The 14,476-nt window shown below is 40.6% G+C and overlaps 1 protein-coding gene across 1 annotated transcript; it reads left to right on the top strand.

The window, feature by feature from the left end:
- The first annotated feature begins 3,065 nt into the window (after window positions 1–3,065).
- LOC149768710 (zinc finger BED domain-containing protein RICESLEEPER 2-like) lies at window positions 3,066–14,456 on the top strand. The gene is made up of 3 exons (XM_089924732.1): window positions 3,066–3,375; window position 5,387; window positions 13,531–14,456. Exons 1-3 carry the CDS (start codon window positions 3,199–3,201, stop codon window positions 13,686–13,688), a joined length of 336 nt encoding a protein of 111 aa, XP_089780858.1. The 5' UTR covers window positions 3,066–3,198; the 3' UTR covers window positions 13,689–14,456.
- The last annotated feature ends 20 nt before the right edge of the window (window positions 14,457–14,476 follow it).

Below are 14,476 nucleotides of genomic sequence, written 5' to 3'. Positions count from 1 at the left end.
ACAATATAAGATGTGCTCTCCCTGATGTTCAAGAATCAACATATAGATCAGGGTGAGCAAATCATTTTGACAATTTTTTTTTTTTTGGTAGATGGATTTGACAATATTTCTTTGAAGTTCTCGTATAAATCGAAGCATTCACAAATGGCTAGGGCTGGAAGTGGGCTCGGGCCGGCCCGAAGCCCATCGGGTCGGGCCGCTTGCGCCGGGCTATGGGCTAGACCCAATAAATTTCAGGCCGGGCTCGGGCTGCAAACTTAAGCCTAATTTTATTTCGGGCCGGGCGCGGGTTTCCCATTGGCCCGGCCCGGGCCCCGACCAAGCCCGAGCCCAATGCCTGCTCGAACCGAAATCGACCACGGCCCGAAATCGACCACGGTCCACGGTCTGAATTGGGTATTTGGCCATTTGGGTAAGTTGGTAACCGGGTTACGGGATTTGGGAATTTTTTGCGGTTGCCGAATCGCGATTTGCAGAGGCTCGTCGTCGTCATCGTCTAGGGTCCGGTGGAGGCGTGGAGGCTCGTCGTCGTCGTCTAGGGTCCGGTGGAGGCGTGGAGGCTCGTCGTCGGCGGCTCGTCGAGTGCAGAGGCGAGACGAGAGCGGGGGAGGCTCCTCCCCCGCTCTCGTCGAGTGCTAGGGTTTCTCTGCTCGTCGTCGTCGGCTCGTCGACGGCGGCTCGTCGTCGTCGGCTCTCAGGTTAGGGTCCCTACTTCTAATTTTGATGTTTTCCTGGGATGATTAGCGGATTTCTCGCCCCTCACCGATGCCCAACCTCCCACCTCCTGCTCCGGCGTGCGCTCTTCTCTCCCGCCAACGCCTCATACACCCCCTTTCCCCCCACCCCCACTCTCTCTCTCTCTATCTTTCTCTCTTCTCTCTCTCAGTCTCTCTCCCTCTCACCCGGCTCTGTTTGTTGGTGACATACCTATTTTTTCAGGTAACCCGATCACCTCTGTTACTGTACGTTGGGCTAGCAAAAAGCTTTCTTCTGGGTTTCTCTGCTCACCGCTCGTCGTCATCGGCTCGTCGTCGTCGGCTCTCAGGTTAGGGTCCCTACTTCTGATTTTGATGTTTTCCTGGGATGATTAACTAACCGCTCTGGGCCAGCAAAAAGCTTTCTTCTGGTCAACAAAAATGTCTGTGTTATTTTATTTGTCACTGTATTTTTTTCTTCTCTTTCTTGAATGTAGAATTCTAACGTGTAGTGTGTTGCCTTTCATCTGTTTGGAGAAATGCCTAGCTCTCTTTTCCCACAGATATATACACTTATGCATGTAACTGTTAAGGAAACAATTCGTCATTATATTGTTTCATAGTAATACTTCAAAAGCGCAATTGAAAGCTGTTATTGTATCCGTGAATTGGATACCACATCTTTCTTCATAAATCAGGAAACAATGATTCGCAAAAACGATCTTTGTATACATGTCGGAATAAAGTTGGCGAGTCATTATGTTCTTACCTTCAGACAAAGCATTGTTTAGTTACTACCTTCTAATCAGTTCCTTGTTGGCTTCCTAGCTGCTGCAGGTTTTGAACATCATCATACTATCTGAGACAGCTGAATAGATTATTCACACACCCTAATGTCTCATTCTAAAATGGATGAAAATGAGACTGTTGAAGATTTAAGGGATGAGGATGATAGAAATGAAGATACTATTGAAAATGTTTGTGACAATTCTTCTAGAAAAAAATCTTGGGTATGGAATCACTTTATCGAGGAAAAAAATTCTGAAGGGTCAATAGCTAAGTGCAAATATTGTAAAAAGTTTTAAGTGGGAGCACTAAAGGAGGAACGAGTCATCTAAAATGCCATCTTGAAAATGTTTGCAAGAAGTATCAAAAGAATCCGACTAATCAGTTGCTCTTACTACCAAGTTCAAAAGATCTGATAAAGTCTTTCAAATTTAATCAAGAAGAGAGTAGAAAAATTCTTGCAAAATTTATCATATGTGCTGAGCTTCCATTTTGTATTGTTGAGCATACTGTTTTTCTGGATTTGATGAGATCTCTTCAGCCATTATTCAAAATTATGGGTCGTAAGACTGTAAAACATGATTGTATGGCTTTGTATCAGGAAGAGAGGAAAAAATTGCATGATGTATTCAAGAACCTAAGTTCTCGGGTTAGTTTCACTACTGATATTTGGACATCAAATCAGAAAATTGGTTACATTTCTTTCACAGCACATTATATTGATTCTGATTTTATTCTACATAAGAAGATTATTAGTTTCAAGAAACTTCCATACCCTTACACCAGCTTTGCAATTGAAAATGCTATAAGAAAATGTCTTGTTGAATGGGAATTAGATTGTAAAATATGTTGTATTACTTTGGATAATTGCAGCACAAATGACGCGGTAATGAGAAGGCTCCGAGATCACTTTTGTTATGCAATGTTGTTTAGTGGAGAGTACAGTCATATTAGATGTTGTGCACATATATTAAATATTATGGTTCAGGATGGAATGAAAATCATTCATGAAGCTATTGAATGTATAAGAGAAATTGTTAGATATGTCTTTGCATCCCCATCTCGAATGCAATCATTTAATGAAATTGTACAGCATATGAGACTTCCTGCTAGAAAAGGACTCACTTTGGATGTTCCTACAAGGTGGAATTCTACTTATGAAATGTTGCATGATGCACTTGGTTATAAAGATGCTCTTATTAGATATGCAACTGAGCATTCATGTGTATGCCCCACCAATGATGAATGGAAAAAAGCTTCTATAATTCTTAAATTCTTAGAAGCCTTTCTTGATGCCACTAAAGTATTTTCTGGTTGTAAGTATCCCACATTCAATTTATACCTAAAAGAAGTTTGGGGAATTAGGGCTTTATTGATGGATGAAAGTATTGATACTGATGAAACAGTGAAGCAATTAACAAATGAGATGCTAAAGAAGTTTAACAAATATTAGTCTCAGTGCAATAATTTGTTGGTAATTGCTTCTATTTTGGATCCCAGATCAAAGTTGATATTTGTAGAGTTTTGTTATCAAAAGGCATTTGAGTTGGAGGAGTGCAAGAAAAAGATTGATAATATTCGTACTTGTCTTTTTAAATTGTATAATGAGTATGTAGATGCAACAAGGGTGCAGCCCTCTACGAGTTCAAGTGAGCGAACATCTAATTTTGGTGGACAAGGTGATATAAGTTCCGTTTCTTTCAAAAAGAAATTTGGTATGGATTTTGCTCAATTTAGAAGTCAGAGTTCTTCAAAACGCCCAAAGAGATCCGAGCTAGATAGTTATTTGGATGATGATGTGCTACCTGATTTGGAGAATAAGGAGTTTGACATCTTGGCTTGGTGGAAGAGCAATGCAGCAGTCTATCCTATACTATCAAGAATGGCTCGAGATGTTCTTGTTAGCATCCCTCATATGCCATGAAAATTTCGAAATAATTTTCAGATTGCAGCAGAAAAACATATGCGGGATCTGTTCATCGCATGAACGTGTTTTAAAACCTTTCGTTTGTAGATAGATTAGAATTAAATTATTTTAAACTATTTTAAAATCATTAAGAAGATCAGATCTTCACCTTGTGCGGGTAGATGGTCTCCGCAAATCTGATTTACGTGGTATTTGATCAAGGCTCAGTGGAAGCCGCACACGCGTCCGGCCTCTACAGGTATCCACACGAAGTACTGACTCGATCGAAGCCTTTGGATCTCACCGGGGTGCTAGCTCCCTTGCAGAGATGGCTATGGATGGCTGAAGTCCTCTCCTTTGAATCAACCTTTGATTGGCTTGAGAGGAGGAAGAAGAAGGAAGAACCAAAGGAACAAGAACAAAGCCCTGCAGCCTTTTTCTTTTTCTTCCTTTTGGAACCAAGATGAAGAAGGAAGAGGGCGTCTTAGGCTTTTCTTTTTCTTCTCTTGATTGTGGCTCAAAGGAGGAAGATGGAGGAGGGTGCTCACGGCTAGAATGAGGAGAAAAACATCCATCTTTTTCGAAATTCCATGCTCCCTTTTAATTAGTTAAGAGATAAGGATGAGTTCCTATTTTTTAGGAACTCATCTTTATCTCTTCTTTTTGGCTAACAAGGAGGGGCGTGCGCCCCTCCTCTTTCTCCCACGCACACCCCAAGGGGAGGGGCGTGGGCCCCTCCCTCAAGTTCATTTAAATCTGCTATTTAAATAAATTAAAGGGGGTTTTAATTTGGGTCCATTGTTTGAGTCCAATCCTAGTCAAAATAGGATTTTTGTGAACCCATTTCAATTTCCTCCAATTCCTAATCCAATTAGAATTTAATTGAGCCATGACTCTATTGAACTCTTCAATCCTAATCCAATTAGGAGTCATAAAATTAATTAGATTAAAATTAAAATTAATTAGGACTTAAGAAAATTCTAATCTAATCAGGACTTGTTCAATTTTCAGCCCTAAGACAATTTGGACTTTAGAAATCCTATTCCAAATAGGATTCTAATTTAATTTGAAATCCTAATCCAATTAGGACTCCATGATTCCCACTCCAAGTAGGACTCATGATCAAGTCCAATTAATTAAATCCAATTAATTAAATTAAATTGCAATTCGATTGCAATTGTTCCTTCTTCTAGCCACTAACTCTTAGCGGGTTTTCATTTATCAATCTAATTGATTATTTGTGATTCCTAATCACATTCAACCATCGGATCGGTCAATACCTCTAATGTGTGTGACCCCATAGGTTCTATTTTGACTGGTAGTGAGATATATTGCGATCTCTATCACAATATCATTGAAAACTCCTTTCAATGGGTTGAAACAATTTCAACTCAACTCATTAGGGTTTATCGACCATCAAGATGATCCCTGAGTCTCACCATCCACCAGTGACACCTAGCAGTATGTAGTGGCCACCCAGCAGAATAGAATGATGAACCTCTAGGTGCAGTTATCGTATGATACAGTCCTTCTATCGTGGATTCCTACAGATCGGAGGTCATGGAAAACTCGTCAAACCCCGTCGTCTGTCATATGTCTAGATTTATTTGACTTGAGTTTGATAGTGAAAAACTCTTTCTCCACTTTATATTTCTACCCTGGCCAAGGTCTTAGAACTCAAGTCTAATAAATCACATAGGATCACTCCTCTTCTATCAAGGTCGATAGATTCCATGTAAGTGCATACCCTACTCCTACAGTGAACTTACTGCAGCCAATCTACACTACAAGGACCCATATGGCTAGAGACCATGTATACGTGTAGTCAAACTACAATAACCTCACTGTGAGTAGCCGAAGCACCGCAGGTCAAAGGACCAGTCATACTACTGCAACATCAAGTAAGTCACTGACGAGTGGATAGACATCCAAGTGACTTCTTGTCTTGGTCACGCTCAGTACCCTTGTTCTCTAACAAGCACCTGCACTATCACTTCAGTGTCCCTACACTGTGGACTCGAGTCTCCTCCATCCAGAAGAAAAGTGATCTGTGCACTGATCGGATCGATCACCGTCCTCGTGATGATCCATTGATCAGGAGCATTTAGAAATTAATCACCAATGATACATGGCTCAAATTTTCAACTCTTGAGAATATGTATCATCATCTTATTAATTTCTTAGACGATTCATAGACACATAAACAATATGAATGAAAAAGATGCCCATTTATTATTCAATAATAATAAAATCAAGTACAAATTTATGTCCTAGAATTAATAATGTGTCCGCCAGATTGGCTTCTAGGGCATACATCTAACAATCTCCCACTTGCACTAAAGCCAATCAGACATATATCTAAGTCCCATCTTCTCAAGGTGGGCTTCTATCTTCTGCTGATTTAACTGCTTAGTGAGCGGGTCTGCCACGTTGTCCGCGGAGTCTACTCTCTGCACCTCGATATATTTCTTCTCGAGGTATTCGCGTATGAGGTGAAAGCGCCGCTCTATGTGCTTGGACTTCTGATGAGACCTTGGCTCCTTAGCAAGAGCTATGGCGCCATTATTATCGCAGTAGAGTGTGATGGCATCCGATGGCATTACATCTAGCTCTGCAATGAATTTGTTGAACCAGAAGGCTTCCTTTGCAGCTTCAGAGGCGGCGATATACTCAGCTTCCATGGTAGAATCAGCAATGATCGGTTGTTTGGAACTCTTCCAATTTACCGTACCATCATTGCACAAGAACACATATCCAGATATAGACTTTCTATCATCAATATCAGTCATAAAGTTTGAATCTGTGTATCCTTCTACCTTTAATTCTGATGCTCCTCCAAAGACCAAGAACAAATCTTTAGTTCTTCTTAAGTACTTAAGAATGTTCTTCACAGCAGTCCAGTGCTCTTCACCTGGATTCGACTGATATCTGCTAGTGACACTCACAGCAAGGGCTATATCAGGTCGTGTACATAGCATGGCATACATGAGGCTTCCTATTGCAGAAGCATAAGGAATCCTGCTCATGCGTTGAATCTCTTCAGATGTGTTGGGGCACATCTTTTTGGAGAGATGAATCCCATGTCTAAGGGGTAATAGACCCCTCTTGGAGTTTTCCATACTGAACCTCTTCAATACCTCCTCTATGTACATCTTTTGTGATAGGCCAAGCATCCTTTTAGATCTATCCCTATAGACCTTTATCCCCAAAATGTAGGATGCTTCCCCAAGGTCTTTCATGGAGAACTCTTTTGATAACCAGACCTTGACCGAGGTTAGCATGGGAACATCATTCCCAATCAAGAGGATGTCATCCACGTACAGTACGAGGAACACGACAGCACTCCCACTAACCTTCTTGTAAACACATGGTTCCTCTTCGTTCTTGATGAAATCAAACGATTTGATCGCATCATTGAAACGAGTGCTCCAACTCCGAGATGCTTGCTTTAGTCCATAGATGGACCTTTGCAGCTTGCAGACCTTGTGATCTCCATCACTGGAAGTGAAACCCAAAGGCTGCTCCATATAGATATCTTCATCAAGATATCCATTCAGGAAAGCAGTTTTCACATCCATCTGCCATATTTCATAATCATGAAATGCTGCAATGGCAAGCAATGTTCGAATGGATTTCAGCATGGCTACAGGTGAAAAGGTCTCATGATAGTCAATGCCTTCGCGCTGACTATACCCTTTCGCCACTAGCCTTGCCTTATAGGTCTCTACCTTTCTATCCGAACCTATCTTCCTTTTATAGATCCATTTGCATCCAATAGGTACTATACCTTCTGGTGGATCTACTAAGGTCCAGACTTGGTTAGAATACATGGAGTCTATCTCTGACTTCATGGCTTCCAGCCATTTTTCGAAATCGATATCAGATATCGCCTCGTCGTAGGTATTGGGATCCTGTACATGTTCCCTATCTCCCATGAGGAACATTTTCTCGGTGTCCTCTACTAGTATACCTAAGTATCTATCGGGAGGATGGGAGACCCTACTAGATCTACGAGGTGGAGGAGGTACTACGTGTACTGGCTCTGTATGAATAGGTTCTATAGGATCCATGACTCGTTGCTTTTCAGAGACTCTCTCTTCAAGCTCAATTTTTCTCCCACTGCCTCTATCAAGGATAAACTGTTTTTCCAGAAAGACGGCATGTCGGCTCACAAACACATTGTGATCCTCTGAGATGTAAAAATTGTATCCTAATGACTCTTTAGGATATCCAATGAAACGAGCACTTATGGTCCTAGGCTCTAACTTGTCCGCCTGTAGTCGCTTGACGTGGGCCGGACATCCCCAAATCTTGAGATGACCAAGACTCGGCTTCTTACCATGCCATATCTTATACGGTGTGGTAGGAACGGATTTAGAGGGAACTCTATTCAATAAATAAATTGCGGATAATAAGGCATCTCCCCAAAGAAACATAGGTAGATCAGTGAAGCTCATCATGGATCGGACCATATCCAATAGAGTCCGATTCCTCCTTTCTGACACCCCGTTGAATTGAGGTGTACCCGGAGGTGTCCATTGTGAGACTATGCCATTTTCCTTGAGATAATCCCGGAATTCTCCACTAAGGTATTCTCCTCCTCGATCTGATCGAAGAACCTTAAGGGTTTTTCCAGTCTGTTTTTCTACTTCATTTCTGAACTCTTTGAACTTTTCAAAAGACTCAGATTTGTATCTCATAAGATACACATACCCATATCATGAATAGTCATCGGTAAAGGTAATGAAGTATGAATAACGACCCCTGGCTAGCACATCGAATGGGCCACACACATCAGTGTGTACCAGGGTAAGTATTTCAGTGGTCCTCTCCCCATGTCCTACAAAGGGTAACCTAGCCATTTTTTCTTGAAGACAGGACTCACAAACTGGATATGACTCAGAAGTCAATGGGCCGAGAAGCCCATCTTTCTCCAATTTGTTCATTCTGTCCTCTCCAATATGGCCAAGCCTGAGGTGCCACAAATACTTCTGGTTTATCTCATCTCTCGATCTTTTAGATCCTATGGCATCCACTACTTGCTCAGACACATTCACAGACACATCAATATGCAAGTGATAGAGACTGTCAATCATGAAACCACGTGCAACTAATTTATTTCTGAAATAAATAGAACAGCAGTCTTTGTCAAAAGTCAAAACATGACCATCCTGTGCTAAACACGAAACAGAAATCAAATTTCTGCTAGCAGCAGGGACATAATAACAGTCTCTAAGCAATAAACTAAATCCAGACAGTAATCGCAGAGGATAGGTGCCCACAGCTACAGCAGCAACTTTTGCCCCGTTGCCAACCCGAAGGGTCACTGCACCTTCCGCCAGCCTCCTACTTTCCTTTAGACCCTGCGTAGTAGTGCACAGATGAGCACTAGAACCAGAATCTATAACCCAACTAGAAGTAGAAGAAACCGTAAGGTTAGTTTCAATTACGAGCAAGTCTAACATACCTTCAGAAGGTGTGTCCTTTTTGTTCTTCAGGCTCTCGAGGTATGAAGGGCAGTTCCTTTTCCAGTGGCCGTTGACGTTGCAGTGGAAATATTTTCCTTTGTCATCAGCCTTTTTCTTATGAACTTCCTTCTTAGGCTTTTTGTCTTTCTTGTGCTTCTTTACAGGCTTCTCATTCTTCCAAGTAGACTTTCTCTTGGAACCAGAAGTCAGCTCAGCAACCAGAACAGAGCCCCTTGAACTTTTCAAGGCCCCTTCAGCAGTTACCAACATATTCAACAATTCGGTCTTTGTGCATTCAATTTTATTCATATGGTAGTTTACTATAAACTGACCAAATGAATTAGGAAGGGATTGCAGGATCAGATCTATCTGCAGTTCCTTATGCATGGACATACCGAGCTTCTCAAGTTCCTCGAGGTCCTTGATCATAGTCAAACAGTGATCGTGGACAGACTGCCCCTCACGCATCTTTGCCTTGAAGAGCCTCTTGGACACTTCAAAGCGTGCAGTGCGGCTCTGCTCACCATACAACTCTTGCAGATGAGCCAGTATTTCCCTAGTAGTCTTTATGTTCTCATGCTGGCATTGAAGTTCGTTAGTCATGGATGCCATGATGTAGCACTTGACCCTAATGTCGTCATCAGTCCACTTCTGATGCGTCTCACGCTGATCATCAGTAGGACGTGCTGGTAGCCTAGGGATATCATTCTCGAGCACATACCCTATTTTCTCACAATTCAGAACGATTTTCAGGTTCCTAAGTCAGTCTTTATAGTTGGTTCCGGTCAGTCTGTTGGTCTTAAGGATTCGGGTCAAAGAGTTTGAAGCTGACATTGTGATCTGTAGAGAGTAAAGATTCTAGTTAGACTTTGTACTTGAACTTAATTTATTCTAGGGACTTTTAAAACAAATATGCTCCCACTATTTTCTCGAATCCCTCATACTCCCCTGATGGAGAAACGAAAACCCTAGGCGACTCGAATTTTTAGTGGGTACTGCGGTCTCACCGATTTACATGCCGCCTCACCTAACAGTTATTGGTGACATATAAATGGATGAGTGTACAACTCTTGTACAATGCTTCTCAAGCATATTGCAATGGTACTTGGTCTCTAAGTGATGAAGACCTCACCTAACAGTTATTGATCCCATTACTTAGTTAAGTCAGACCCACCGTATAACCGCAGAAATAAAGTCGTCATTGGGTCCTCACCTAACAGTTATTGGTGCCCAACCCCACCTTTATCCCGCAACATCTCATGTCTAATAGAGAGGTCCAGTCCCCCGATGCAACTTGCCCACTGTGTCCAGCCGAGACAAATCAACACCGAAAAGACCTTAGCAGCTCTACTACGGTGGAAGACCTATGGACTTAATATTGCATAATCAAGTCTTAGTGTTTGCAACTTGAGTTCTTCATAAGAGGTAATCGAACAATTGGCCAGGTAAGCAGGTGGGAGGCTCCCCTTACTCAGTGAGTAAGGTCCTAATTAAGTAACCACCTTATAGGCTTGCCTAGACACCAATTAGATCAATTAATCTAATATGACTAACTCATGTTGGTTCACCCTCGACTGATTAGGGAGGTTTCGATTTAGGTCTCACTCGATCGCGTATTCACATCTCATGCAAATATAAATCTACCCGCATAAACATAAGCATTAAACATCCAGGCATTTATCAAAAATAAAATTAAATGGTGATGATCATGGATCCAGGATGGGGTCATTTTACAAGCACATGCACGTCAATTGGTTTGATCGTCTTCAACTCTTGACTCGATCTTGATCCGTGCATGTTGAGCTTGTTGATGTACATATCGATCAACCATCGGCGTGCAACACACATCACAGATTACATCCCAGATTGCTTTAAAAATTAAATAAAAATAAAAATAAAATTACAACCCTTTTCATTGAGACACACAGGTCTCTAATACATGAATTTAAGATGCACGCAGGCATCTGAAAATTAAAATTACATGCATCACAGAACATCACAGAACATCGCAGAATATTTCAGCACATTCAAAGGGTCCATCCATGATCATCACCATACGCATCACATGCATAAAAAATTATTTTCAGATCTGTAATTTAACTGATTAGATCATCTCATGACTTGCTGATCATGCATGATTTGATTCTAAACATTTGTAATCACATTATTAATGTATTAGAATCATTAATCTAAGCATCCATTAGTTAGTATGCAGAAAAAACAGCAAACTGAAAATTCTGCATACTTAATTTTCAGCAAGCATAATTCCTTAAATTTCAGATCTAAAATACCTTGAAAAATTTAATTTTAATCTTAATCTACATAACCATGGCTCTGATACCACTGTTAGCATCCCTCATATGCCATAAAAATTTCGAAATAATTTTCAGATTGCAGCGGAAAAACATATGCGGGATCTGTTCATCGCATGAACGTGTTTTAAAACCTTTCGTTTGTAGATAGATTAGAATTAAATTATTTTAAACTATTTTAAAATCATTAAGAAGATCAGATCTTCACCTTGTGCGGGTAGATGGTCTCCGCAAATCTGATTTACGTGATATTTGATCAAGGCTCAGTGGAAGCCGCACACGCGTCCGGCCTCTACAGGTATCCACACGAAGTACTGACTCGATCGAAGCCTTTGGATCTCACCGGGGTGCTAGCTCCCTTGCAGAGATGGCTATGGATGGCTGAAGTCCTCTCCTTTGAATCAACCTTTGATTGGCTTAGAGGAGGAAGAAGAAGGAAGAACCAAAGGAACAAGAACAAAGCCCTGCAGCCTTTTTCTTTTTCTTCCTTTTGGAACCAAGATGAAGAAGGAAGAGGGCGTCTTAGGCTTTTCTTTTTCTTCTCTTGATTGTGGCTCAAAGGAGGAAGATGGAGGAGGGTGCTCACGGCTGGAATGAGGAGAAAAACATCCATCTTTTTCGAAATTCCATGCTCCCTTTTAATTAGTTAAGAGATAAGGATGAGTTCCTATTTTTTAGGAACTCATCTTTATCTCTTCTTTTTGGCTAACAAGGAGGGGCGTGCGCCCCTCCTCTTTCTCCCACGCACACCCCAAGGGGAGGGGCGTGGGCCCCTCCCTCAAGTTCATTTAAATCTGCTATTTAAATAAATTAAAGGGGGTTTTAATTTGGGTCCATTGTTTGAGTCCAATCCTAGTCAAAATAGGATTTTTGTGAACCCATTTCAATTTCCTCCAATTCCTAATCCAATTAGAATTTAATTGAGCCATGACTCTATTGAACTCTTCAATCCTAATCCAATTAGGAGTCATAAAATTAATTAGATTAAAATTAAAATTAATTAGGACTTAAGAAAATCCTAATCTAATCAGGACTTGTTCAATTTTCAGCCCTAAGACAATTTGGACTTTAGAAATCCTATTCCAAATAGGATTCTAATTTAATTTGAAATCCTAATCCAATTAGGACTCCATGATTCCCACTCCAAGTAGGACTCATGATCAAGTCCAATTAATTAAATCCAATTAATTAAATTAAATTGCAATTCGATTGCAATTGTTCCTTCTTCTAGCCACTAACTCTTAGCGGGTTTTCATTTATCAATCTAATTGATTGTTTGTGATTCCTAATCACATTCAACCATCGGATTGGTCAATACCTCTAATGTGTGTGACCCCATAGGTTCTATTCTGACTGGTAGTGAGATATATTGCGATCTCTATCACAATATCATTGAAAACTCCTTTCAATGGGTTGAAACAATTTCAACTCAACTCATCAGGGTTTATCGACCATCAAGATGATCCCTGTGAGTCTCACCATCCACCAGTGACACCTAGCAGTATGTAGTGGCCACCCAGCAGAATAGAATGATGAACCTCTAGGTGCAGTTATCGTATGATACAGTCCTTCTATCGTGGATCCCTACAGATTGGAGGTCATGGAAAACTCGTCAAACCCCGTCGTCTATCATATGTCTAGATTTATTTGACTTGAGTTTGATAGTGAAAAACTCTTTCTCCACTTTATATTTCTGCCCTGGCCAAGGTCTTAGAACTCAAGTCTAATAAATCACATAGAATCACTCCTCTTCTATCAAGGTCGATAGATTCCATGTAAGTGCATACCCTACTCCTACAGTGAACTTACTGCAGCCAATCTACACTACAAGGACCCATATGGCTAGAGACCATGTATACGTGTAGTCAAACTACAATAACCTCACTGTGAGTAGCCAAAGCACCGCAGATCAAAGGACCAGTCATACTACTGCAACATCAAGTAAGTCACTGACGAGTGGATAGACATCCAAGTGACTTCTTGTCTTGGTCACGCTCAGTACCCTTGTTCTCTAACAAGCACCTGCACTATCACTTCAGTGTCCCTACACTGTGGACTCGAGTCTCCTCCATCCAGAAGAAAAGTGATCTGTGCACTGATCGGATCGATCACCGTCCTCGTGATGATCCATTGATCAGGAGCATTTAGAAATTAATCACCAATGATACATGGCTCAAATTTTCAACTCTTGAGAATATGTATCATCATCTTATTAATTCCTTGGACGATTCATAGACACATAAACAATATGAATGAAAAAGATGCCCATTTATTATTCAATAATAATAAAGTCAAGTACAAATTTATGTCCTAGAATTAATAATGTGTCCGCCAGATTGGCTTCTAGGGCATACATCTAACAGTTCTAGCTATTCCAGTCTCCACTGTTTCATCTGAGTCGGCATTCAGTACTGGTGGTAGAGTTGTGGATCAGTATCGAAGCTCTTTGAGCCCATCTACCGTAGAAGCCTTAGTTTGTACCCAAGATTGGCTTCGTGAACAATATGATCAAGGTATATAAATCTTTTAAACTTATCTAATATTTTTTATTTGCTTATTGTACTTATAATTTAAACATTTATGATTGATTTGTGTGTTAACAGTTACAAATTGCTCGAGTTCTGTAACGTTGAATGTAAATGACGACCGTTCTTTTTTCGAGGGGTTCTGATTGCTTCTTTTCAAGGGGGTACCTTTTCCTTTCAAGTATTATCGTTAGTCGTATATTGTGATTTGAATAATTGGTTCGATTCTGAAAGCAAGATGTGATTAGAGCGATGATTTTTTTTAACCTCCTATTTTTGATGGAATCCTTTTGTTTGGTTGCAGACTTGTAGTTGTATCGAGTATCGTTGAAGTGTCAAATTGCGCTGATCCTTTTACCTGATCGGAGCTATCATATACTGGTTTGATAGAATGATAAATTCCATTTCCTTTGCATGTCGTCACGTCACATGTCAAGCATTGTGGCAAAATGATTTTTCTACCGAGGCTTCTCAGAATCTACTCTTCCTGCTGCTTATTTGGTTGTTACTTGGATCTCATATGGGATTTCCTGTTGCATTAGTAAACTGGGGATTCTCTCATTTGTTTGACCAGCACTGTGAGTTCTGAATATGCTATGGTTGGCTGGCTGCATTGGGGTATATTTGTTTTTTCATGAGAGGTTACCACTTACCTCCCTTTGATTATTGAATTGATCGTACTATTTTTTTCCACTTATGCTTTTAGTTCATGTCTTTTTTAGTTTGTTATTTGGAGTGTAATCCTGTGTTTTTTTTTTTTAAATGAATAGAATTTCTAATCCGT

The sequence above is a fragment of the Phoenix dactylifera genome, chromosome 1, assembly GCF_051530095.1.
Source record: "Phoenix dactylifera cultivar Ajwa chromosome 1, Ajwa_hap1_PhDact_Kaust_v1.1, whole genome shotgun sequence".
NCBI lineage: Eukaryota > Viridiplantae > Streptophyta > Magnoliopsida > Arecales > Arecaceae > Phoenix > Phoenix dactylifera.
The sequence above is the reverse complement of the archived record's forward strand: the minus strand, read 5'-3'. Positions and strand labels throughout refer to the sequence as shown.

Excerpts from the sequence above, each read along its gene's own strand:
- LOC149768710 (XM_089924732.1), top strand. The coding sequence starts at position 3,199 with ATGGATTTTGCTCAATTTAGAAGTCAGAGTTCTTCAAAACGCCCAAAG.